This window comes from Mobula birostris, chromosome 2, assembly GCF_030028105.1.
Source record: "Mobula birostris isolate sMobBir1 chromosome 2, sMobBir1.hap1, whole genome shotgun sequence".
Taxonomy (NCBI): Eukaryota; Metazoa; Chordata; class Chondrichthyes; order Myliobatiformes; family Myliobatidae; genus Mobula; species Mobula birostris.
This window is the reverse complement of record NC_092371.1, coordinates 23,557,702-23,583,235: the sequence shown is the minus strand read 5'-3', so window position 1 is coordinate 23,583,235 and position 25,534 is coordinate 23,557,702. Positions and strand designations below refer to the sequence as shown.

The 25,534-nt window shown below is 42.4% G+C and overlaps 2 protein-coding genes across 5 annotated transcripts in view; one reads left to right on the top strand and one right to left on the bottom strand.

Moving 5' to 3' along the window:
• slc35c2 (solute carrier family 35 member C2) overlaps positions 1 to 20,583 on the bottom strand; it is a 39,576-nt gene extending 18,993 nt beyond the window's left edge. Inside the window, exons 1-3 of the mRNA XM_072238720.1 lie at positions 20,343 to 20,583; positions 16,593 to 16,743; positions 204 to 267 (exon numbers count right to left, since the gene is read on the bottom strand). Coding sequence (XP_072094821.1) covers positions 204 to 267; positions 16,593 to 16,743; positions 20,343 to 20,468 — 341 coding nt within the window. The 5' untranslated portion in view covers positions 20,469 to 20,583. The remainder of the gene's footprint in view (positions 1 to 203; positions 268 to 16,592; positions 16,744 to 20,342) is intronic.
• A 242-nt stretch (positions 20,584 to 20,825) lies between these two features.
• LOC140185265 (engulfment and cell motility protein 2) overlaps positions 20,826 to 25,534 on the top strand; it is a 228,658-nt gene continuing 223,949 nt past the window's right edge. Inside the window, exons 1-3 of one of the 4 annotated variants that reach the window (XM_072238668.1) lie at positions 20,826 to 20,890; positions 23,382 to 23,454; positions 24,468 to 24,550. The gene's annotated coding sequence lies outside the window, so the exon portion shown is untranslated. Of the gene's footprint in view, positions 21,031 to 23,381; positions 23,455 to 24,467; positions 24,551 to 25,534 lie in introns of all 4 variants that reach the window. The other 3 variants (XM_072238665.1, XM_072238660.1, XM_072238674.1) reach the window with 3 other exon arrangements.

Here is a 25,534-nt window from a genome sequence, read left to right as displayed (position 1 = left end):
GGATGATTAGAAACCCAGCCATATTCCTCCTCCTGTGCAGAGAAATAGAATATATCTAATAGGATTAAACTAGATCAGAACTGGTTGGAGCAGATTACAAATATATGCCACTGAGGGTTTGTTACAAGGCTTGCAAAAAAAAGTTCAATTGAAGCAGTTGATTGAAAATACAATATTCAGATAGATAAAGTATGGTGACTTACAACGAGACCGTGATAAACATGAAGCTCCAATTAGACAGTCCAATGTCTAATGCAGTTGTCAGGGCTGCAACAGTAATAAAACAGGTAGGGAAAAAATAGCATGAAGTTAATAACGTGCCATAGTTAATAAATGAACACAGTTCCTATGAGCATTTGTCAACTTCACAAAATAATCTTCTCTTGCCTTTTTAGTGCAATAATTTGCCTATGTGCTTCTTCCTCATTTTTAGGCATATTTCTCATAAGGTTCCATGTTCTAATTGATCAGCAAAATCCCACATGCATCAACCAAAATTCAATTCCATTGTTTCACTTTCTCTCTTGCTTTGGTTGGGTATCAGCTAAATCTCATTTCAAGAACCACTTCTTTCAATTTCAATTTATTCTCCACCGATTCCTATCAACATGAATAAAATTCTAGCCTTTTGATCTCTCTGCAAGTATAGATGATTTTAAACACATTTCAAACCACTGCCTTTCAAGATGAAGGCTTGGTGCTATGCAAGCACATACACATTCTTAGTCTCTTGTCAACAGCACTAATTCAATAGTTTTAGAGTTATCCTGCCTTCATCTCATCTGCTCCTTTTTGTTCTTGCGCGTCAAGGACTCCAAGCTTTATTGACCCAAGTTCTTCCCTCCTCTCAATATCCTGACACTATTCCTCCTACAATCTTTGCTGTGTTTATGCTTTTTTTTGACCAAACAATTATGACCAAAAGTTCATCTTCATTCTTTCATGCACCCAACCAATTTCAACTCAGAATCTTGTTTATTCCATGCTTATTTCTATGGTGAGGTGTCTTCCCTCAAGGAACTCTTCTATCTGAAAAATTGTCTTTTCATCAGGATAACTTCATCCATTTTCTTACCGTCTCTTATCCAGTTTTCACTGATAGCTGCTAGCAAAACTTTGGCTGTCTTAATTGCTCGCCTTCCTTCACTCATTCCAAACTGCAAAACCTCTGCCGGTGTTATCCAATTCCAACATGATTAATACAACTGGAGTTTGGTGACAGACTTCTTTTGAGAGGCTGAATGCCAAAGCTCCATTTTCTCTTCATGCATCACAGCACCACTAATAAACATCAATCCACTGATCATGTACTTATCCAAATTTCCCTTAAATGTTTAAATCAAACCCACATCCACTACTTCCACTGGCAGCTCATTCCACACTCTGAGTGAAGAAGATCCCTCTTAAATATTTCACCTTTCACACCAGTAACCTCTGGTTCTAGGTCTTCTAAGAGACTTCTGGATAGTTACATGGAGCTTAGAAAAATAGAGGGCTATGGGAAAGTCTAGTAATTTCTAAGGTAGGGACATGTTGAGCACAACTTTGTGGGACGAAGGGTCTGTATTGTGCTGTAGGTTTTCTATGTTTCTATCCAACTTCAGTGGAAAAAGCCTGATTGCATTTACTCTATCTAGACCATAAGACATAGGAGCAGAATTAGGCCATCTAGCCCATCGAGTCTACTCTGCTATCCAATCATGGCTGATTCTTTCTTTTCCTCCTCCTCAACCCCAGTTCCTGGCATTCTCCCTGGAACCTTTGATGTCATGTCCAATCAAGAACCTATCAATCTCTGCCTTAAATACACCCAACAATCTGGCCTCCACAGCTGCATGTGGCAACAAATTCCACAAATTCACCACCCTTTGGCTAAAGAAATTTCTTCGCATCTCTGTTTTGAAAGGGCACCCCTCTATCCTGAGACTGTGCCCTCTCGTCCCTAGGCTCCCCCGCCATGGGAAACATTCTTTCCACATCTACTCTGTCTAGGCCTTTCAACATTCAAAAGGTTTCAATGAGATCCCCCCTCATCCTTCTGAATTCCAGCTAGTGCAGACCTATCAAATGTTCCTTGTATGATAACCCTTTCATTCCTGGAATCCTCCTTGTGAACCTTCTGTGGACTCTCTCCAATGCCAGCACATCTTTTCTAAGATGAGGGGACCAAAACTGTTCACAATACTCAAGGTGAGGCCTCATCAGAGCCTTAGCATCACACCCTTGTCCTTGAATTTTAGATCTCCTGAAATGAATGCTAACATGGTATTTGCCTTCCTCACTACCGACCCAACCTGCAAATTAACCTTCGGAGTGTTATGCACAAGGACTCCCAAGTCCCTCTGCATCTTAAGATTCCTGGATTTTCTCTTCGTCTAGAAAATAGTCCACACATTTATCTCTACTACCAAAGTGCATGGCCATGCATTTTCCAACATTGTATTTAATTTGCCACTTTCTTGACCATTCTCCTAATCTGTCTTAGTCCTTCTACATCCTACCTGTTTCCTCAACACTACCTGCCCCTTCACCATTCTTCGTATTATCTGCAAACTTGGCAACAAAGCCATATATTCCATCACCTAAATCATTTATATACAGCATAAAAAGAAGTGGTCCTAACACCAATCCAGTCACTGGCAGCCACCCAGAAAAGGATCCTATACCTCTGGGAACTTTATATACATCTGTCAAATCTTCTCTCATTCTCCTGCATGCCAGGGAATAAAGTCCAAACCTATTCAACCTTTCCCTACAACTCAGATCCTCAGGTCTCTGCAAGCATCCTTGTAAATTTTCTCTACTCTTTCAACCTCACTGATACCTTTCCTGTAGGTGTCTTCAAATAAAAAGGTACCGCAGGTTCTAGCTGCGACAACCTTCATTTGGGATTTGTACTCCTATTCAGAGCATTTATCTCATATTCCACAAATGACGACTGCATTGATGCCATTCACTTTGCCTCAAATGAAAACTGTCATCATCTTTTGAAACCTGATGAAAACTTTTCATCATCCGCTCCTGCGTCTCATCCCCTCTATCTGTATTTTTGAGGCTATACTGTTACTCAATTAGGTCCCTAGGAAACTGGTTGACAGTCAGGAAAGGGAAAGGGGTTAAAGAGCCAGTGCAGAGTACCCCTGTGGCCATCCCGCTCAACAACAGGTATATCATTTTGGATACTGTCAGAGAGGATGACCCAACAGAGGAAAGTCACAGTGGTCGGGTCTCTGGCACTGAGTCTACCTTTGTAACTCAGAAGGGAAGCAGGCTGTGGTGACAGGGGATTCATTAGTTAGGGGAACAGACAGGAGGTTCTGTGAGCGAGAACGAGATTCCCAGATGGTATATTGCCTCCGGATGCCAGGGTCCAAGATATCTCGGATCGAGTCCTCAGCATTCTTAAGTGGGAGAGTGAACTGCCAGAAGTCGTGGTCCATGTAGGTACCAATGACATGGGCAGGATGAGTGATGAAGTTCTGCATCGGGAATTCAGGGAGTTAGATGTTAAGTTAAAGGGCAAGATCTCCAGGGTTATAATCTCGGGATTGCTACCTGTGCCATGTGCTAGTGAGGCTGGAACTAGGAAGATTATAGAGTTTAATATGTGGCTAAGGAGTTGATGTACGAGGGAGGGCATTAGATTTTTGGATTGTCGGGCTCTCTTCCAGGAAAGGTAGGACCTGTACAGAAGGGACAGCTTGCACCTGAACTGCAAGGGGACTAATATCTTAGTGGGAAGGTTTGTTAATGCTGCATGGTGGGGTTTAAACTAGAGTTGCAAGGGGATGGGAACCCGAGTGCCAGAACACTTTGTGAAGAGATTGGGAGACAGATATTGGCAAGACCTCAGACAAAATTAAGAATCAAAAGGCTGAGCATGGTGAGACAAAAATTTAAAAGGGTGAATACAGGACTGAAGGTGTTGAATCTGAATGCGCGCAGTACATGGAATAAGGTAGATGAACTTGCAGCACAGCTGCAAATTAGCAGGTATAATGTTGTAGGCATCACTGAATCATGGCTGAAAGGTTATAGCTAGGAGCTTAAGGTCCAAGGATACATGTTGTATCGAAAGGGTAGGCAGGAAGGCAGAGGGGGTGGTATTGCTCTTTTGGTAAAAATGAAATCAAATCATTAGAAAGAGGTGACAGAGGGTCGGATGTTGTTGAATCAATGTGGCTAGAGCTAAGGAAGTGTAAAGGTAAAAAGACCCTGATGGAAGTTGTATACAGACCCCCCCCCCCCCCCCCCCCAAAAAACAGTGGTAAGGATGTGGCCTACAAATTACAAATGGAGATAGAAAGTACATGCCAAAAGGGCTACGTTACAATTGTCATGGGGGTCTTCAATATGCAGGTAGATTGGGGAAATCAAATTAGTGCTGGAATACAGGAACGTGAATTTCTACAGTGCCTTCGAGATGGCAATTTAGAGCAGGTTGAGCCCACTACAGGATCAGCTATTCTGGATTGGATTTTGTGCAATGAACCAGAATTGAGTAGAGTATTGAAGGTAAAAGAACCCTTAGGGGCAAGTGATCATAATAGGGGCATGAGAGAGGAGTCGGCCAGAGTTGATTGGAAAAGAACAGTGGCAGGGATGACGGCAAAGTAGCAATGATTGGTATTTCTGGAAGCAATTCGGAAGGCACAGGATATAGACATCCTAAAGAGGAACAAGTATTCTAAAAGGAAAGATGACACAATTGTGGCTAACAAGAAAAATCAAAGCCAGCATAAAAGCCAAAGAGAGGGCGCATAATAAAGCAAAAATTAGTGGGAAGTTAGAGGATTAGGAAGCTTTTAAAAAACCAACAGAAGGCAAATAAAAAAAGCCATTAAGGCAAAGATGGAATACGAACGTAAGCTAACCAAGAACGTTACAGGATTCTTAAAGTTTCTTCAGATACATAAAGTGTAAAAGAGAGGCAACAGTGGATATCAGACTGCTGGAAAACAATGCTGGGGAAATAGTAATGGGGACAATGAAACAGCAGATGAATTGATTAAGTATTTTGCACAAGTCTTCACTGTGGAAGACATTAGCAGTATGGTGGACATTTCAAGTGTCGGGGCATCAAATGTATAAAGTTACCATAACTAGAGATAAGGTTCTTGGGAAACTGAAAAGTTGGGAGGTAGATAAGTCGACTGGACCAGATGGTGTACACTCCGGAGTTCTGAAAAAAATGGCTGAAAAGATTGTGGCACCATCAGTAAGGATCTTCCAATAATCACTAGATTCTGGAATGGTTCCAGAAAAGTGGAAGATTACAAATGTCACTCCACTCTTCAAGAAGGGAGAGAGGCAAAAGAAAGGAAATTACGGGCCAGTTAGTCTGACCTCAGTGGCTGAGAAGATGTTGGGGTCAATTATTAAGGATAGTGTCTTAGGGTATTTGGAGGCACATGATAAAGTACGCCATAGTCAGCCTGGTTTCCTCAAGGGAAAACCTTACAACAAATCTGTTGGAATTCTTTGAAGAAATAAGAAGCAGGATAGACAAAGGAGAATCGGTTGATGTTGTATATTTGGATTTTCAGAAGGCCTTTGACAAGGTTAAATTCTTTTTCGTTATATGTCAGTGATTTGGACGATAGAATTGATTGCTTTGTTGCAAAGTTCGCAGACGATATCAAGGTAGGGGAGGGGCAGGTAATTTCGAGGAAGTAGAGAGGCTACAGAAGGATTTAGACAGATTTGGAGAATGGGCAAAGAAATGGCAGACGCAATAGTGTCAAGATGTGTATGGTCGTGCACTTTGGTAGGAGAAAAGGTTGACTATTTTCTAAATGGAGAGAAAATACAAAAACTGAGGTGCAAAGTAATTAGGTGTCCTTGTGCAGGATTCCCTTAAGGTTAATTTGAGAAGGCAAATGCAATGATAGCATTCATTTCAAAAGGACTAGAATATAAAAGCAAGAATGTAATGTTGAAACTTTATAAAGCACTAGTGAGGCCTCAATTGGGAGTATTGTAAGCAGGTTTTCCCCCCTTATCTTAGAAAAGGATGTGCTGAAACAGGAGAGGGTTCAAAGGAGGTTCACAAAAATGATTCCAGGATTGGATGACTTGTCATATGAAGAGTGTCTGATGGTTCTGCGCCTGTATTCACTAGAATTCAGAAGAATGAGGGGTGACTTCATTGAAACCTACCAAATGGTGAATTTTAAAAAATGGTGAAAGGCCTTGATAGACGGATGTTTTCTATGGTGGAAGAGTCTAAGACTAGAGGACACAGCCTCAGAATAGGCCATCACTGAGACCTGGCTAAAGGATGCATGTCTCTGGGAGCTGAACGTCCAAGGACACACGGTGTATCGGAAGGATAGGAAGGTAGGCAGAGGGGGAGGCGTGGCTTTATTGGTAAGAAATGATATTAAATCGTTAGAAAGAGGTGATATAGGATCGGAAGGTGCAGAATCTTTATGGGTTGAGCTAAGGAATAGCAGGGGTAAAAAGACCCTGATGGCAGTTATTTATAGGCCTCCAAACAGCTGCAGGGATGTGGACTACAAATTACAACTGGAAATAGAAAAGGCTTGTCAGAAGGGCAGTGTTATGATAATTGTGGGGGATCTTAACATGCGAGTAGATTGGAAAAATCAGGTCGGCACTGGATCTCAAGAGAGAGATTTTGTAGAATGTCTGCGAGATGGCTTTTTAGAACAGCTTGTTGTTGAGCCCACTAGGGGATCGGCTGTACTGGATTGGGTATTGTGTAATGAACCGGAGGTGATTGGAGAGACTGAGGTGAAGGAACCCTTAGGAGACAGTGATCATAACATGATTGAGTTCACTGTGAAATTAGAAAAAGAGAAGCCGAAATCTGAAGTATCGGTGTTTCAGTGGAGTAAAGGAAATTACAGTGGCATGAGAGAGGAACTGGCCAAAGTTGACTGGAAAGAGACACTGGCGGGAAAGACGGCAGAGCAGCAGTGGCTGGAGTTTATGCGAGAAATGAGGAATGTGCAAGACAGGTATATTCCAAAAAAGAAGAAATTTTCGAGTGGAAGAAGAATGCACCCTCGTGTTCTGAAGGAAGTAGCTGTGGAGATTGCGGAGGCATTAGCGATGATCTTTCAAAAGTCGATAGATTCTGGCATGGTTCCGGAAGACTGGAAGATTGCAAATGTCACTCCGCTATTTAAGAAGGGGGCAAGGAAGCAAAAAGGAAATTATAGTCCTGTTAGCTTGACGTCGGTGGTTGGGAAGTTGTTGGAGTCGATTGTCAAAGATGATGTTACAGAGTACCTGGAGGCATATGACAAGATAGGCAGAACTCAGCATGGATTCCTTACAGGAAAATCCTGCCTGACAAACCTATTACAATTTTTTGAGGAAATTACCAGTATGCTAGACAAGGGAGATGCAGTGGATTTGGATTTTCAGAAGGCATTTGACAAGGTGCCACACATGAGGCTACTTAACAAGATAAGAGCCCATGGAATTACGGGAAAGTTACATATGTGGATAGAGCGTTGGCTGATTGGCAGGAAACAGAGAGTGGGAATAAAGGGATCCTATTCTGGTTGGCTGTCGGTTACCAGTGGTGTTCCACAGGGATCAGTGTTGGGGCCGCTTCTTTTTACATTGTACATCAACGATCTGGATTATGGAATAGATGGCTTTGTGGCTAAGTTTGCTGACGATACGAAGATAGCTGGAGGGGCCGGTAGTGCTGAGGAAACGGAGAGTCTGCAGAGAGACTTGGATAGATTGGAAGAATGGGCAGAGAAGTGGCAAATGAAGTACAATGTTGGAAAGTGTATGGTTATGCACTTTGGCAGAAAAAATAAACGGGCAGACTATTATTTAAATGGGGAAAGAATTCAAAGTTCTGAGATGCAACGGGACTTGGGAGTCCTCGTACAAGATTCCCTTAAAGTTAACCTCCAGGTTGAGTCAGTAGTGAAGAAGGCGACTGCAATGTTGGCATTCATTTCTAGAGGAATAGAGTATAGGAGCAGGGATGTGATGTTGAGGCTCTATAAGGCGCTGGTGAGACCTCACTTGGAGTACTGTGGGCAGTTTTGTCTCCTTATTTAAGAAAGGATGTGCTGACGTTGGAGAGGGTACAGAGAAGATTCACGAGAATGATTCCGGGAATGAGAGGGTTAACATATGAGGAACGTTTGTCCGCTCTTGGACTGTATTCCTTGGAGTTTAGAAGAATGAGGGGAGACCTCATAGAAACATTTCGAATGTTAAAAGGCATGGACAGAGTGGATGTGGCAAAGTTGTTTCCCATGATGGGGGAGTCAAGTACGACAGGACATGACTTCAGGATTGAAGGACGCCCTTTCAGAACAGAAATGCAAAGAAATTTTTTTAGCCAGAGGGTGGTGAATCTATGGAATTTGTTGCCACGGGCAGCAGTGGAGGCCAAGTCATTGGGCGTATTTAAGGCAGAGATTGATAGGTATCTGAGTGGCCAGGGCATCAAAGGTTATGGTGAGAAGGCGGGGCAGTGGGACTAAATAGGATAAAATGGATCAGCTCATGATAAAATGGCAGACCAGACTCTATGGGCCGAATAGCCTACTTCTGCTCCTTTGTCTTATGGTCTTATGGTCTAATAGAAGGGTGTCCTTTTAGAGTGGAGATGAGGAGGAATTACCTTAGCTAGGGAGTGGTGGAAGCCAAGTCTTTATGTATATTTAAGGCAGAGGTTGATAGATTCCTGATTGTTCAGAGCACAAAGGGATATGGGGAGAAGGCAGGAGATTGGGGCTGAGAGGAAAATTGTATTAGCCATGATGAAATAGCAGAGCAGATTCAATGGGCCAAAGATGTTCCCAAGGGAAAGTCCATACCATTGCCTGGACTTCTAGTCTCACTTTCTTTCTTTTGCAGATTTACAATGGGGCTTTGGCCTAAACTCATTCAATCCACAGAGCTTTACCAAATGTTTCCACTCAGCTCCCAACCACAAGTTTGGAGAACTGCCAATTTAATTCTGCAAGTACATGTTCCCCACACCAAGCACCACCCCCCCCACTCCACAATGTTTCCAGACTAACTGGATGGAAGCAGGTCTCTGCAGTACACTTATGCAGTCTTTTTATATGTCAAGTGAAACATTATGGGTCAAAAAGCAGGAAAATTCTGCCAGGATGGTTGGCTAGACTCTACAGCAATAATCAAAGTGGGAACAGAGTTTGTGTTGGGATAACGAGTGAATTATAGATCCTGTGGCTTCCGTTCTTTCTATAGTCTTTACATCCCCTCACCTTCATCTTATCCCACACCACTACTGTCCTGTTAAACTGCTGAGAAGCCCATTAGGATTCTGAGAACTGCAGGAAAAATGCTGCCTCAGTACTCAGATCATGTATCACAACATTCAAAATCCCACCTACCCTGCCCTGATTCTCCACTCACCCTTAAATATCCCACTCAGTTCTAACCCAACATTGAAAGTCACTCTAACCACTCCCACTGCCATAGCCCAATGTTTCCTCCCACCACCGAATGTCCTCGCAGTTGCTGCCTCTGACATTCCCACAGTACTGCCTGCTCCAACAAATCACTGAAGTAAAACCCCTTCTCTTCTTCCGACCACCCAGGCTCCAAAACGCGTCTTATAACTGAACACAATTTACTGCACCTCTTTCCATTTATTATGAATTTGTTGCCCATCATGCAAATTTCTATATAAAGGACATCAAATGTGGATTAGACACACACTTTGCTGCTTATTCTTGAGTGAGCCCCCCCCCAAAAAAAAACTTCCAAGCATGGTTTCCCTCTCAGACATTGAGAGTAAATAATTGAAGGAATCACCCCAGCCCACTGACCTTTGTCTCTTATGAACACCACCACCTTTCATTTAAAGGCTTTATAGCCTCCTCTATTCAAGTATTTTACTAATTTTATGCTGTTCCATTCTTTTCCACTGGATTGTGATGATACTGCCATTCCCAGTAACACATTCATGCACCTTTTTATTTCTGTACTCTTCTCATTACCCACCACTGATGCCTTAAATCCCTTATTAATAACTTTTTCCTTTCTTACCTCATTAAAGACCATCTATTTTAGTCTCTGCATTTAATACTTCACATCTAACATTTCTTCTAGAATGAAAAAAACACTTCATTTCACTCTCTGGAGCTATGTAGACTGCCTGGTTAAGGCATCCATTAGTCTTGTGAGAACATGCATCTGCGCCTGGAAAGTCTTCACTCTCCAGGGCGCAGGCCTGGGCAAGGTTGTATGGAAGACCGGCAGTTGCCCATGCTGCAAGTCTCCCCTCTCCACGACACCAATGTTATCCAAGGGAAGGGCATTAGGACCCATACAGCTTGGCACCAGTGTCGTCGCAGAGCAATGTGTGATGAAGTGCCTTGTTCAAGGACACAACATGTTGCCTCGGCTGGGGCTCGAACTCACGACCTTCAGGTCGCTAGTCCGATGCCTTAACCACTTGGCCACGTGCCCACACTGCCTGGTATTTTCTGTTTTATATTTAATTTCTTTATCCATTTTTATTACGGGTAAAAAGGTAGCTGAAGAGAGATTAGGTCTCCGACCATTGTTTGGTAGAATCTCAGATGGTGACGAGAGGGTGTACAAGAGTGAGATATGCCAATTAGTGGAGTGGTGTCGCAGCAACAACCTGGCACTCAACATCAGTAAGATGAAAGAGCTGATTGTGGACTTCAGGAAGGGCAAGATGAAGGAACACATACCTATCCTCATAGAGGGATCAGAAATGGAGAGAGTGAACAGTTTCAAGTTCCTGGGTGTCAAGATCCCTGAGGACCTAACCTGGTCCCAACATATTGATGCCGTTATAAAGAAGGCAAGACAGCAACTATACTTCATTAGGACACTGAAGAGATTTGGTATGCCAACAAATACACTCAAAAACTTCTATAGATGTACCATGGAGAGCATTCTGACGGGCTGCGTCACTGTCTGGTATGGCGGGGGGGGGGGGGGGGGGCGGGAGTACTGCACAGGACTGAAAGAAGCTGCAGAGGGTTGTAAATCTAGTCAGCTCCATCTTGAGTACTAGCCTACAAAGTACCCAGGACATCTTCAAGGTGTAGTGTCTCAGAAAGGCAGTGTCCATTATTAAGGACCTCCAACACCCAGGGTATGCCCTTTTCTCACTGTTACCATCAGGCAGGTGGTACAGAAGCCTGAGGGCACACACTCAGCGATTCAGGAACAGTTTCTTCCTCTCTGCCACCTGATTCCTAAATGGACATTGAACCCATGAATACTACCTCACTTTTTATATATATTATTTCTGCCTTTTTACACTATTTTTAATCTATTGACACTGTAATTGATTTACTTATTTATTTTTTTTCCTCTTCATCTATATTATGTATTGAATTGAACTGCTGCTACTAAGTAATTTCACAACACATGCTGGTGATAGTAAACCTGATTCTGTTTCTGATTCCTTGAAGACCTATCTACAAACATAGTAATCTACATGTGATTCCACACAAAATGTGCTGGATCTTCAATGAATACTTCTTGCCCGTTTTTACTGTGGGAAAGTATATTGAAGTTAGAGAGATCGGGCGAGGCAACAGTGATTTCCTCAAAGTTCAAAGTAAAATTTATTATCAGAGTGCATACGTGTCACTTCAAGCAACCCTAAGATTTTTTCCTGCTTAACAAATCCATAAAACAGTAACTGTAAACTGTAAAATTCAGGAACTGTTAGCTGTAAACAAACTGTGCAAGTACAGATATAAATAAATAATAAATAACAAGCATGAAGTAACAATATAAGAGTCCTTAAATGAGCATAGCTATCCCATTTTGTTCAAGAGCCTGATGGTTGAGGGGTAGTAACTGTTCCTGAACCTGATGGCAGCAGCAAGAAAACAGTAAGGCCTGGGTGGTGAGGATCTCTGATGATGGATGCTGCTTTTCTACAGCAACGTTTCATGTAAATGTGCTCAATGGTTGGTAGGGTTTTACCTGTGCTATACTGGGTCGAATCCAACCACCTTTTGTATGATTTTTCACTCAAAAGGCATTAGTGTTCCAAAACCACTCCACAATGCAGCCAGTCAGTACACTTTTCACCACATATCTATAGAAGTTTGCCAAGATTTTCAATGACATGCCGAACCTCCATAGACTCCTGAGGGAGTAGAGGCACTATCAGGCTTCCTTCACAATATTTATATGATAGGTCTAGGACGGGTCCTCTGAGATAGAGACACCCAGGAATTTGAAGCTACTGACCCTCTCCACCTCTGATCCTCCATTGATTACAGGCTTATCGACCTCTGGCTTCCCTCTCCTGAAGCTAACAGACAGTTCTTTTGTCTGATTAACATTGACTGAGAAGTTGTTGTGATGACACCACTCAGTCAGATTTTCAATCTCCCTCCTGTATGCTGATTTATCACCCCTTTTGATAAAACACTCCCTTTTAGAGCATATCAACATTATGAAGATGGTGTTGGAGGTCTTGAAACATGCAAAGTTAGACAGGTTCATCAGTCTTGACCGGTGTACGCACAGATTTAACGGGAAGCAAGACTGGAGATTGCTGGGGCCTCAAGAGAGTTTTTTTAAAAAATTCCTTGTTCAGAGATGTTGTACCAAAAGATTGGAGGATAGCTAATGTTGCGCATTTAAGAAATGCACAACTGACTGGCAGACCACAGTACGTGTGCTTGCAACACTGTGTGTCCGACAGAGTGATCAGCAGCACTGGGGCTCCACAGGGAACTGTCTTGTCTCCCTTTCTCTTCACCATTTACACCTCCGACTTCAACTACTGCACAGAGTCTTGTCATCTTCAGAAGTTTTCTGATGACTCTGCCATAGTTGGATGCATCAGCAAGGGAGATGAGGTCGAGTACAGGGCTACTGTAGGAAACTTTGTCACATGGTGTGAGCAGAATTATCTGCAGCTTAATGTGAAAACGACTAAGGAGCTGGTGGTAGACCTGAGGAGAGCTAAGGCACCGGTGACCCCTGTTTCCGTCCAGGGGGTCAGTGTGGACATGATGGAGGATTACAAATACCTGGGGATACGAGTTGACAATAAACTGGACTGGTCAAAGAACACTGAGGCTGTCTACAAGAAGGGTCAGAGCCGTCTCTATTTCCTGAGGAGACTGAGATCCTTTAACATCTGCCGGATGATGCTGAGGATGTTCTACGAGTCTGCGGTGGCCAGCGCTATCACGTTTGCTGTTGTGTGCTGGGGCAGCAGGCTGAGGGTAGCAGACACCAACAGAATCAACAAACTCATTCGTAAGGCCAGTGATGTTGTGGGGATGGAACTGGACTCTCTGACGGTGGTGTCTGAAAAGAGGATGCTGTCTAAGTTGCATGCCATCTTCGTCAATGTCTCCCATCCACTACATAATGTACTGGGTGGGCACAGGAGTACATTCAGCCAGAGACTCATTCCACTGAGATGCAGCACAGAGCATCATAGGAAGTCATTCCTGCCTGTGGCTATCAAACTTTACATCTCCTCCCTTGGAGGGTCAGACACCCTGAGCCAATAGGCTGGTCCTGGACTTATTTCATAATTTACTGGCATAATTTACATATTACTATTTAACTATTTATGGTTTTATTACTATTTATTATTTATGGTGCAACGGTAATGAACACCAATTTCCCCTGGGATCAATAAAGTATGATTATGACTAAGTGCAGCAGGGATCAGCCAGGGAACAACAGAATGGTGAACCTTTTTTAATGGTGGGCAAGTTATTGGAAGGGATTCTGAGATATAGAATCCATTTTCATTTGGAAGGTCAAGGACTGATCAAGGATAGTTAGTATGACTTTGCACATGGAAAGCCACGTCTCAGTAATTTACCGGAGTTTTGTTTTTGAAAAGGTGAGCAAAAGGATTGACAGGAATAGGGTGGTAGGACTTCAACTAGGCTTCCCATCCCATGATCCTCTCCCTCCCCCAGCCTGGTATCCCTTTTGCCAAACAACTTTCTAGCTCTTAGATCCACCCCTCCCCTCCTGTCTTCTCCTACCATTTCCGATCTCCCCCTCCTACTTTCAAACCTCTTACTAGCTCTTCTTTCAGTTAGTCCTGATGAAGGGTCCCGGCCCGAAATGTCGACTGTACCTCTTCCTAGAGATGCTGCCTGGCCTGCTGCGTTCCACTAGCATTTTGTGTGTGTGTTGATCATGGATAAAAGATTGGCTGACTGGCAGGAAACAAAGAAAGCCTTTTCTGGTTGGGTGTTGGTGGCTAGTGTTGTTCCGCAGGGATCAGTGTTGGGACTGCTTCTTTTCATGTTATGTGTCAATGACCTCGACGACGAAATTGATTACTTTGTGGCCAAGATGGCGGATGATACAAAGATTGGTGGAGGGGCTGGTAGTATTGAGGAAGCAGGGAGTCTGCAGAAGGACTTGGACAGATTAGGACAATGGGCAAATAACTGGCAGATGGAGTCGTTTAGGAAAGTGCATAGTCATGCATTTCAGTAGAAGGAATAAAGGCAGACACTATTTACTAAAAAGGGACATGGGAGTCCGAGTATATGATTCGCTATAAGGTTAATTTGCAGGTTGAATCAGTGGTAAGAAAGGCACATGCAATGTTAGCATTCATTTTGAGAGAAGTAGAATATAAAATCAAGGATGTAATGCTGAGGTGTTACAAGGCATTAGTCAGACCACATTTGGAATTTGGTGATAAGTTTTGTGCTTCTTATCTAAGAAAGGTTGTGCTGGCATTTGAGAAGGTCCAGGGAACATTCACGAGAATGATCCCAGGAATGAAAGGGTTAACTAATGAGTAGCATTTGATGGCTCTATACCTGTACTGCTGGAGTTCAGAAGAATGAGACAGGAACTCATTGAAACCTATTGAAACGAAAAGCATGTTTCCAGTAGCAGGGTAGTCCTGGACCCAGAGGGTACAGCCTCAGATTAGAAGACTGTCCTTTTTTCAACTCTGGAGGAATTACTATAGCCAGTGGGTGGCGAATCTGTAGAATTCATTGCCACAGATGGCTGTGGAAGCCAAATCATTAAGTATCTTAATGGTGGTTGGTTGTTGACTTCAAAAGCAGTAGCGGACCGCATGACCCCATTTACATCGGTGGTGCGCAAGTGGAACAGGTCAAAAGCTTTAAGTTCCTCGGGTTAATATCACAAATGACCTGACTTGGTCCAACCAAGCAGAGTCCACTGCCAAGAAGGTCCACCAGCGCCTTTACTTCCTGAGAAAGCTAAAGAAGTTTGGCCTGTCCCCTAAAACCCTCACTAATTTTTATAGATGCACCGTAGAAAGCATTCTTCTAGGGTGCACCACAACCTGGTATGGAAGTTGTCCTGTCCAAGACCGGAAGAAGCTGCAGAAGATCGTGAACACAGCGCAGCCCATCACACAAACCAATCTTCCATCCTTGGACTCACTTTATACCATACGCTGTCGGAGCAGTGCTGCCAGGATAATCAAGGACAAGACCCACCCAGCCAACACACTTTTCGTCCCCCTTCCCTCCGGGAGAAGGCTCAGGAGCTTGAGGACTCGTACGGCCAGATTTGGGAACAGCTTCTTTCCAACTGTGATAAGATTGCTGAATGGATCCTGACCCAGATCTGGGCTGTACCCTCCAAATATCCAGACCTGCCTCTCGGTTTTTTTGCACTATCTTACTGTCCATTTTCTATTTATGATTTATAATTTAAATTTTTAATATTTACTATTGATTTGTACTCCAGGGAGCGGGAAGCACAGAATCAAATAATGCTGTGATGATTGTACGCTCTAGTATCAACTGTTTGCCGACAATAAAGTATAACGTATCTTTAAAACGGTGGTTGATCGGTTTTTGATCAGTAAGGACATAAATTGATGGTGGAGCAAACTCGATGGGCTGAAAGGCCTACTTCTGCTCCATTGTCTTATGGTGCTATCAGGCCTTCTATGCTGTACAATTATGATTCTATGACTCTAAAATTCATGGTACTGTCAGTCTTCAGAATTACAGTGTGAAGATTGGTGAGGCATAGTGGTATTCAAGGGTTTTACTGTAGCAAAGATGAAATAATTATTGAGATAGGTGGGAATGCTGGGACTGTCACATCTTAGGAAACACTCTGGGGCTTCATTTGGTTCTGTGACCTAAAATCACCTAAGAGCCGCTTAAATACAGTAAAAGGATCTATCAGTAGTGCTGGCTTAAGTAACTGTGATGTGATGCACCACTCACTATCCCAGAGTCAATATAATCACATCCAGAAAGACAAAAGGAGCCTACAGATGCTGGAAGAACTCAGTGGATCAAGTAGCAGATATGGAGGCAAAAAGGTTAAGTGGACGTTTTGGGTCAAGAACCTGAATCAGAGTGCACATACCATTGTCAATGAAAATTTTACTAGAGGAGGAGTACACCAGTACATCTGCATACATATATATTGTGACAATCTGAACAAAGTTTGGCTGTCTGCTCCATGGGGGAATATTTTACTGACTGAATGAGTATGAGTAGCAACTGCAAATGAAAAAAAAGGGATTGTGGCCTGGGATTCTATCCTCATTTGTATCCCTGCGCAGCAATTAGTACAAGTAACACAAAATGAAGATACAGCAATATTGAATTTTTAAAAATTACCTGTGGCAGCAACCCTCTTCAGATACAGTTTCCATGACAGACAAACACATGGCTTGCCAGTACACCATGAAGTGAGTGTTCGGCTTATCCCGGAAAATACAAAGATCATTGCTAGGTGAACTAACGTCATGAAGAGAGGATAATGGAACCACTAGAAGATGAGGGAAAAAATAGCAATCATTAAAGTGTATAAATATCTGGCACTGACACTATCACTTTGGATGATATGCTGTTTAACACTGCAATACTGGAGCATATCAAGTTTACAAAATTAGACTATGTCTCTTAAGTCTCAGGGATGTTATCTGTACTCAAAAGTTCAGAATTTAGGATGAATTGCCAAGTTTACTTTCACCTTTGATTTTAAAGTACAGTGGATTCTGGTTAATTGGGCCATCAGCCAATCGGGACAGTCGCTTATTTGGGACAACAGTTAAAGAAAAAAAAAATCAAGAACGTAACTGAGATTCCCCTTGTTTATTTGGGATATTATGTTACTTAATTGGGGCAGGAGTCTGTTGCTGAACAGTTTCTAACCAGCATCAGACACGTGCACCTATGTGGCCATTAGACACTACACCATGCTTAGAGTGAACAGTTTTTAAACCGCGTTAGTCACCTGTGCTTGTGTTCAAAAAAGTGATTTTTGTCTGATAGTTGGTGAGAATCGGGAGTTTCTGCGTATGGGATGTCCATGGAGGGGTTGCACCTCTGGTGGAGGGGCTTGACGTGTACATTTTAGTTGGTGAGAATGGGGAGTTTCTGCTTATGGGACGTCCATGGAGGGGTTGCACCTCTGGTGGAGGGACCTGATGTGTACATCCTAGGACAGCTTGCCCACCTTTGGTTCCCACCAGACACTCAGCTCTCACCTGTGGCTCCAGGTAGCTGTTTGCATGTGACAACAGCCACACCCCCAAAACACCACTTTGACAGGTGGGCTAAAGCAGGCGAGGGTAGCCAGCAGCTTGATACCCCGGTGAGATAGGGACAGCCTGCCCTCGCATGCGACGTCAGCTCTGACTGGGCCGATGAGATCTACAGTGCAATCCAACGGCCAGGAAGGCGACTCTGCAACGTTCCATGGAAAGGGAAGGGCATGGCAAGGCACAGGAGTCATGGTCATCCACTGCAACCAAGGAAGACCCCAGCTGCGATGCTTGTTTGTACCACTGGACCCAGACTTCTGAGGTCGAGAGATTGTAACTGTCCCAGCACAACAGCTTTTCCACTTTAAAAAATTCTCCCACACAGGTTTCTTGTCATCGTTGGATATTACCGACAACCATCAACTGGTGAGAAATAAGCAGTAAGGCAATTTAGAACTGTTTTGACCATTAGGGTTTCAAGCATTCAGGCTTGGAGTTACCAGAAACAGTCAGAAGTGAAAATAAATGATTTTGCTATTTCAACAAGTTAGGGACTATGAGAAGTTTAAGAGCATCATTTTGAATATTACAAAGAAAATGAAGATTTGGAGGATGCAATCGCTGCAAGCATTGTATGAAAGCAGTCCATTACCAACACAGGTGTCTGCACTGATTTTGTTCATTAACATTCAATCAAAAGGACGCAACAGTGTACACTGATGAATACCTCCATTAATAACTATTGAGAATTTAATACACTTTTATAGTACTGTAGTAGTATTGATAATGTTCTAAATACACAATTTGTTACTCAGTTAAACAGTAGTTTGGCTTTTTTATACTTTAACTATTTCTATGGCACTTCGGCTAATTGGGCAGCCACTTAATTGGGCCAAAATATACTGGTCTCCGTATGTCCAAATTAATCGGAATCCACTGCTTTGTTGAGACCAGAGATGAAAAAAAATTAGAAAGTCTATATCACAAAAGTACAGAGGAGTGCATCATTTCTGAAACGATTAACCTGCCCATCCTGTCAAGCAGCTCTTCCCCCATCTGTGGCACAGCCTGCAGGTTCTCTGTTGCTCCATCTGTTACCCTGGAAAAGCTATTCTGTTATCACCAGGTAGGCCAACTGTCAAAGTAACATGGAGTTTTACAGGTTCAGCACCCCTTTATCCGAAATTCCAAAACCCAAAAACATCCAAAATCTGAAATTTTATTTTGAGCGCTGACATATCATCACAAATGAAAAATTGCACAAGGCACCAGGAAGGTTCCCAGCTGAAGCGCAGGTCTCTGCACACAAATAGTTCAGGGAAGTGACCTCACATATGTAATGAACAGAGGTTAATGAAAAACAGAAAAGCACTACATAAAGTGAAAAATGAAGATCTCAATTATGTATTGAAGGAGGGAATTCATCAAGTTGGAGTGAACATATGCCATTTGTTGATCATGCAACAAGTAAAGACATCATGACAAACTGAAAATTGAAGGTCACTGTGAATATTCAGATGGCTAGTTGCAGAAATTTAAGAAAAGGCGAAGTATTAAATTTTTAAAGATTTGTGGTGATGAAGTGTCTTCTGAGCACAAAACAGCAGAAAAAAATCATTGATTGTGTGAAGATCGTTGCTGATGAAAATCCAACATGCTGAACTGGGCAAAAAGTTGCACAGCACAAGATTTTTGGACACACTGGTCATTACAAATTAGAGGGAACATTGGTCTGAAGAGTCTACACTGCATCTCAATAAATAAAATTATATACATCAGCAACTTTTCCAAATCATCAACAGTTCAAAGGCAACAATAATATTGCAATCCTATGCTATTTCACACACACACAATAGCAGTAGAGTTCCAAATAGGCAAAACAAAGGATCCATACAGAATGCCAAATCTTCCCAATTCACAAAGTGCCCCACAGCTCTGATCATTTGTTCTGACAATACAGAATTATCATACTTTAAAAAGGAAACAAAGATAAATTTACATGCCAACAGGGTCCACTGCCCTTCAAGATCAACAGACCTAGCTTGCTATCAAAAACTCTGGCTTCTAAACTCCCAATGTATTTTTTTCTGGTTATCCTAATTTTATTTGGAAAAAATGCTATTTCTGTAGCAAATTTTGATAAGCTGTTTTATCCAATCTATTTTCTGATTAAATTAAATGTTTGGCTGCACAGCTGTGGCCTCCACCATAAATCCTGCCTTCCTCCAACTCATTCACTGACAACAATGTCAAAGGATATTTTGTTAATCGCGTTGATCTGATCTGAACCAACATCATCCCTCAAAGTAACACAACAGGAGACATGTCTGCTTCCTTTTGCCAGATTCTGGGGGAACAAATTGTATCATTTCTTAATGCATGCATTACTAAATGACAATAAAAGAGGACTGCGTGTCCTCATAATCTAATCTAATCAATGAGTTAATTCAATAGCCATTTTAGAAACTTCAGCACACAATTTATGCAAGGCTTTGGTGCTGCATCACAAGTGTTAACCTTTAAATCGAAACCCCATTAACTCTTCAGGGGCCCCTATCTCATTTGGTGCGGTAATATCCTTTGGCACTATCTGAAGGTTAAAAGTGCCTCCCGAGTGGTCAAACCCTTTATACTCATCTTTGTTGAACCTCAAGCAGCTGCTACATTCCAATGTCACAGCAATTGGTTATGAATCACCGGGGTGCAGAAGGGTGTGCATTTAACATAAATGCAAAACTCCGTTTAAAACAGAAGCCTCTGATGCAAGATGCAAAATGCAAGACATGCGTATTGTTTTGCCTGGTACCTCTACAACTCTAGAGCGGCCACATCACGGTGCAAACACTGTACAAGTTACGATGGGCAAACTGCATTAACTTACCTTCATCACCCACTTGTTGTAGAAGGTAATACCAATGGAGAAACAGTAATAAAAAAGTACCAGGAAAACAGTCAGCAAGGCTTTCCTCAGGAAGGACAGGCACAAACAAAAATAACTCATGATCATGCTGCTACTGCTACTCGTTGCAGGCCTATTCTGGACCCAGCAACAGCATCAAACCGCTGGGGAGACCTCAGCAACCACCGGCCCAAACACCTCCATCACCCAGCTGGCGACGACATACCCAAGCGACGCTCAGTAACGTGGCCTGCCGCCCGCGCACAGCACCCTGGGAGGGTGCGCTTTCTCTTAAAATTAATCGCTTCGAGGCGAAATAGCTGTCCAGTTCTTCCTCCACACGTGTAGTTTTCCGTAGAGTTATCTAAAAAAAATATTTTTTAAAAATGTCACCTTGTTAAGTCAACCGACGGGTCTTGTCACCCCGTCCACCATGTTGGTAAGGTCAAGGACGTCTGGCGCTTTATTATTGTCACGCGCAGTGTCTGTCAGAGCCGTGGCCCCGAGCGGAAAGCCAAGATTGAGATGTGGTAACTCGGCCCAAGCGTTCCCGCCCGGGTACTGGATGAGAGAGGTGTCTGGAGGAAAGGGAGTGCAAGTTTCTGGGAAACGGATAAATAACTAGCGAATTGAGGAATCAGAATCAGATTGACTATCACTGGCATAGTTCGTGAGACTGGCTGTTATTCGACATTGCAATACATAATAACAAAAAACTGTAAATTATAGTAAGCATATGTATTAAAAAGTGAAATAATTAGTGCAGAAATTGAAAAAAAAGTAGTGAGGTAGTATTGATGGGTTCAGTGTCTATTCAGAAACCTGGTGGCAGAAGGGAAGAAGCTATTCCTGAAACATTGAGTGTGTGCCTTCGGGTTCCTGCACCTTTTCTCTGATGGTAGCAATGAGAAGAAGGCATGTCTTGGGTGATGGGGTCCTTAACGATGGATGCTGCCTCTTTACAGCACCACTCCTTGAAGGTGTCCTGAATGCTGGGAGGCTAGTGCCCATGATGGAGCTGACTGAGATTACAACTTTCTGCATCCTGCTTTGATCCTATGCTGTGTCGTCCCCCCCCCCCACCCTTACCAGACGGTGATACAGCCAGTTAGAATGCTCTCCACTGTACATTGTAGAAATTGGTGACATACCAAGTCTCCTCCAACTCCCAATGAAATATAGCTGCTGTCATATCTTCTTTGTAACTACCTTGATATGTTGGGGCTAGGATAGATCCTCAGAGATATTGACACCCAGGAACTTGAAATTGCTCATCCTTTCCACTTCTGATCCCTCGATAAGGACTAGTGTGTGTGTTCCCTCATCTTACCCTTTCTGATGCCCGTAATCAATTCTTTCGTGTTACTGAGGTTGAATGTAAGATTGTTGCTGCGACATCACTCAACCAGCTGATCTAACCCAGTCCTGTATGCCTTCTCGTCACTATGTGAAAATCTGCCAACAATAGTAGTGTTATCAGCAAATTTATAGATGACATTTAAGCTGTGCATAGACATACAGTCATAGGTGTAGAGAGAGTAGAGCAGTGGACTAAGCACACATCCCTGAGGTGCATCAGTGTTAATTAACAATGAGGTGGAGATGTTATTACCAATCATCACAGACTGGTCTTCTGGTGAGAAAGTCAAGGATCCAGTTGTAGAGGGAGGAAGAGAGGCCTAGGTTTTGGAACTTTTTGATCAGAACTGTAGGAATGATTGTGTTAAACATTGAACTGTAGACAATAAACAGCAGCCTGACGTAAGTACTAGTGTTGTCCAGGTGATCCAAGGCTGCATGAAGAGTCAATGAGATCACATGTGTTGTATACCTATTGTGGCAATAGGCAAATTGCAGGGGGTCCAGGTTCTTGCTTGGGCAGGAGTTGATTGTAGCCATAACTAACCTCTCAAAGCACTTCACCACGGTAGATATGAGTCTTCAATGCAGCTAACCACACTGTGGGGCATTGGTGCACCAAAACTTGGATGCCTGCCACTGTTCAGTCGATACCATGATAATGTAGAGCTGTGTCACTCTCATCATTATCAGACTTTTTGTAAACAGTATGCAGATTAGTGCTCTTTTTGAAACTGCAGCTTCACGTTTTATCTTTTTCTCTTCCCTGTGCAGTCCATTTATTTTTGTCTGCATGACATGTTCTTTGTATGTTTTCTACTTAGTTACATTTTCTGCAAGTTTCACCTTTAAACCTACTTTGGTCTGGTGTTTGTGAGCCCCTCCCATAACAGCAACACAATTATTCCAGCCAGGCCATTTCCTTTTTAGACGTTGCAATTTTGTTCACGGTCACTTTCATTCCTGACTGCCTGAATTGCGTCTCTGTCTGCTGTTTCCATCGATAGCAATTCCAACTGCTCTTTTAAATGTAAGTTGTTCTTCCTTTAGGAGCCATTTTTGAATGTCTTCTTGTAAGATTCCACAAACTAAACAATCTTAATTCATCATTAGGCCAATCACTGAACTGACAAAGCTCAGACAACTTCTTCATTCCAGCTACATATGCAGAAATGGACCCCCCTTCCTTTTGAATCCTCTTATGAAACCTAAGGCATTCTGCAATCAACAATGGTTTTGGTTCTAAATATTCCTGCATTACTTTCACGATAGCAGCAAAGCTCATTTCAGCTGGTTTGGTTGGAGCTGTCAAACTTTGAAGCAAATTGTGTGCCTTTAAACCCAGTGCACTTGGCAAAATTGGTACTTGTTTCTCATTGGCTAATTAATTTGTTTTATAATAATGTTCAATCTGTTCCATATACAATATCCAGTTATCTGTTTTATAATCAAACATGTCAATCTTTCCAATGTAGCTAGATATTTCTGCTCTTTTTTATGATTATTATCACCCGATACTCACTGTTTATGAACCCCTGAATTTGTCCATTTTCTGTCTTTTTTTAACTGGGTCATTATCAAAGAAAACATGCTGTGCCTTTTTAACTTAACCTTTTGTCGATGCACTTTTTTAACTCGCACCATTTCATTGCACTTCAACAGATAGGAAATTGTCTCAGAACATACACAAAATGCTGGTGGAACGCAGCAGGCCAGGCAGCATCTCTTGGAAGAGGTACGGTCGACGTTTCGGGCTGAGACCCTTCGTCAGGACTAACTGAAAGAAGAGATAGTAAGAGATTTGAAAGTGGGAGGGGGAGGGGGAGATCCAAAATGATAGGAGAAGACAGGAGGGGGAGGGATGGAGCTAAGAGCTGGAAAGTTGATTGGCAAAATACCTTGTTGACACAGTAATTTTTGTAACTCCAGAACATAAAACTTAATATAAAGGAAAAGACAGGAGTCCGAAATGTCAGTCTAACTTCATTTTTTTTCTTTAAGCAAGGTATGCATGTATTACGTGGTGGCATGATGATGTATGCCATTTACGTGATTTTACATAAAACCCGCAATGTATTAAGTAAACAACAAAGAAAGCTTAATCAAACAGTATATTGACAATATTACTTAAATATTACTGAAATATTAAATACGCAACAGGAGTAATCACAGAAGTGCCTTTAAATTTATCCATGGACCAAGTTGAAAATAACTTAGTCGGGAAAAAGTTGTAGATGCTAAATGTTTTGTGGTGGATGAAGAAGAGATAGCTTATTGGTGTTGATTGAATTTGATGGAAAAATGTTGCTGGATAGAGATAAGTTTGGCTTTATAAACCCTTTGGTTTGAGTGTGTGTGTCACCCGCTTTGGGATACTTTCCAGTATCAGAAGTTAGGTCATGTAGCAGCTGTGTGTAGGAGTAAAAAGTGGTGTGGTAGATGTGGTGGGGAACATGATTATGGTGATTATGGACAAAAAATTAGGCCAAATGCAGCAATTGTGGAGGGGAACATAGCTCTGCTTATGCAAGGTGTCCTGTATATAAGAAAGCTGTCGAAGTGCAGTGTGGTCAGGTAAAAATGGGCACATTATTTGCAGAGGTTCTTCAGAAAGTACAGAAGACAGTGTCAATGGGACCTATTAATATCCAGAATACAGATAAATTACAGTAAGTGAATAAAGTGCATGATTTTTTACAAAGGATTTGTTCATTGTTGATGAACTAAAATTTATTACTTTCATGACAGATGTGGTGAATTGTACAGCACAAGCTAAAAGTAGGACAGAAAAAAATGAAAATTATATTAAAGACCTGCGGAAAAACATAGAGGTAAAAGGCAACTCTAGAAATTATTAATGGTGCTTTATGTGGAAGGGTAACTAATATTCAAACATCTAAGAAGAGCTGTTAATGTTTTTATTTCTCTTTTTCTCTTGTTTTTTTTAATAATGGAATGCTAGAAGTTGGTTAGCTAATGATCAGAAAAGGGTGATAATGTTTCTTTTTTCTTTCTTCTTTTTCTTTTTTTCCCTTTTTTAAAATGCCTGAAGTTTGTTAGCTGATGGTTAATGCTGGTTGTACTACTGGGGTTGCAGTGTTAAGCCTGGTTTATACTTCTGCGTCAACGCATCGCCGCAAGGTCTGCCTCGCCGCAAAGCCGACGCGGAACCCTACGCGAGAGCTTGCATTGCTGCGACGCGCACCTCTCCCAAAATGTAACCGCATGTCGCGGCAACGCGGACCACAACAACAGTGATTGGTCCGCTCAGTAGCATCGCATTTCCTCCCACGCTGCAATAGCTTCCCATTGGGTGACTGAAGGGCAGGGAAGGAACTTTGGCTGCAATGCTTTCCATAAAGCTTTACAGACCTCAGAAATTATGGAGGACACATTTCGCACGAAAAATGACGCTCACATCTTGTTTAACCCGAGACTACCATGACCATGAAGCCTTGCATGGGCAGGTGTGTGTACATGTGCGACATGCGCGAATTGCCGAGCGACGCAGACACACCAACGCACAAGTATAAATGCTCACAACGCGCCTAGGTCACTTGTGTAGGTCACGGTGTCCAGTTAACGCAGAAGTATAAACCAGGCTTTAAAAATGTGAAAGGAATGGTGGAGGAAGACTTTCTCGAAGAAAAGTGTTTGATGTACTTGAATGATTCTCTGTAGGTGGCAGTAATGCATCTTACTTTAGTCTGCCAGCTACCATTAAACATTACTGGAAGAAGAACTCAAATGTGCAGATTCCTTTTACTATCCCATCAGAATCAGTTTTATTGTTACTGATAGATGTGCTGAAATTT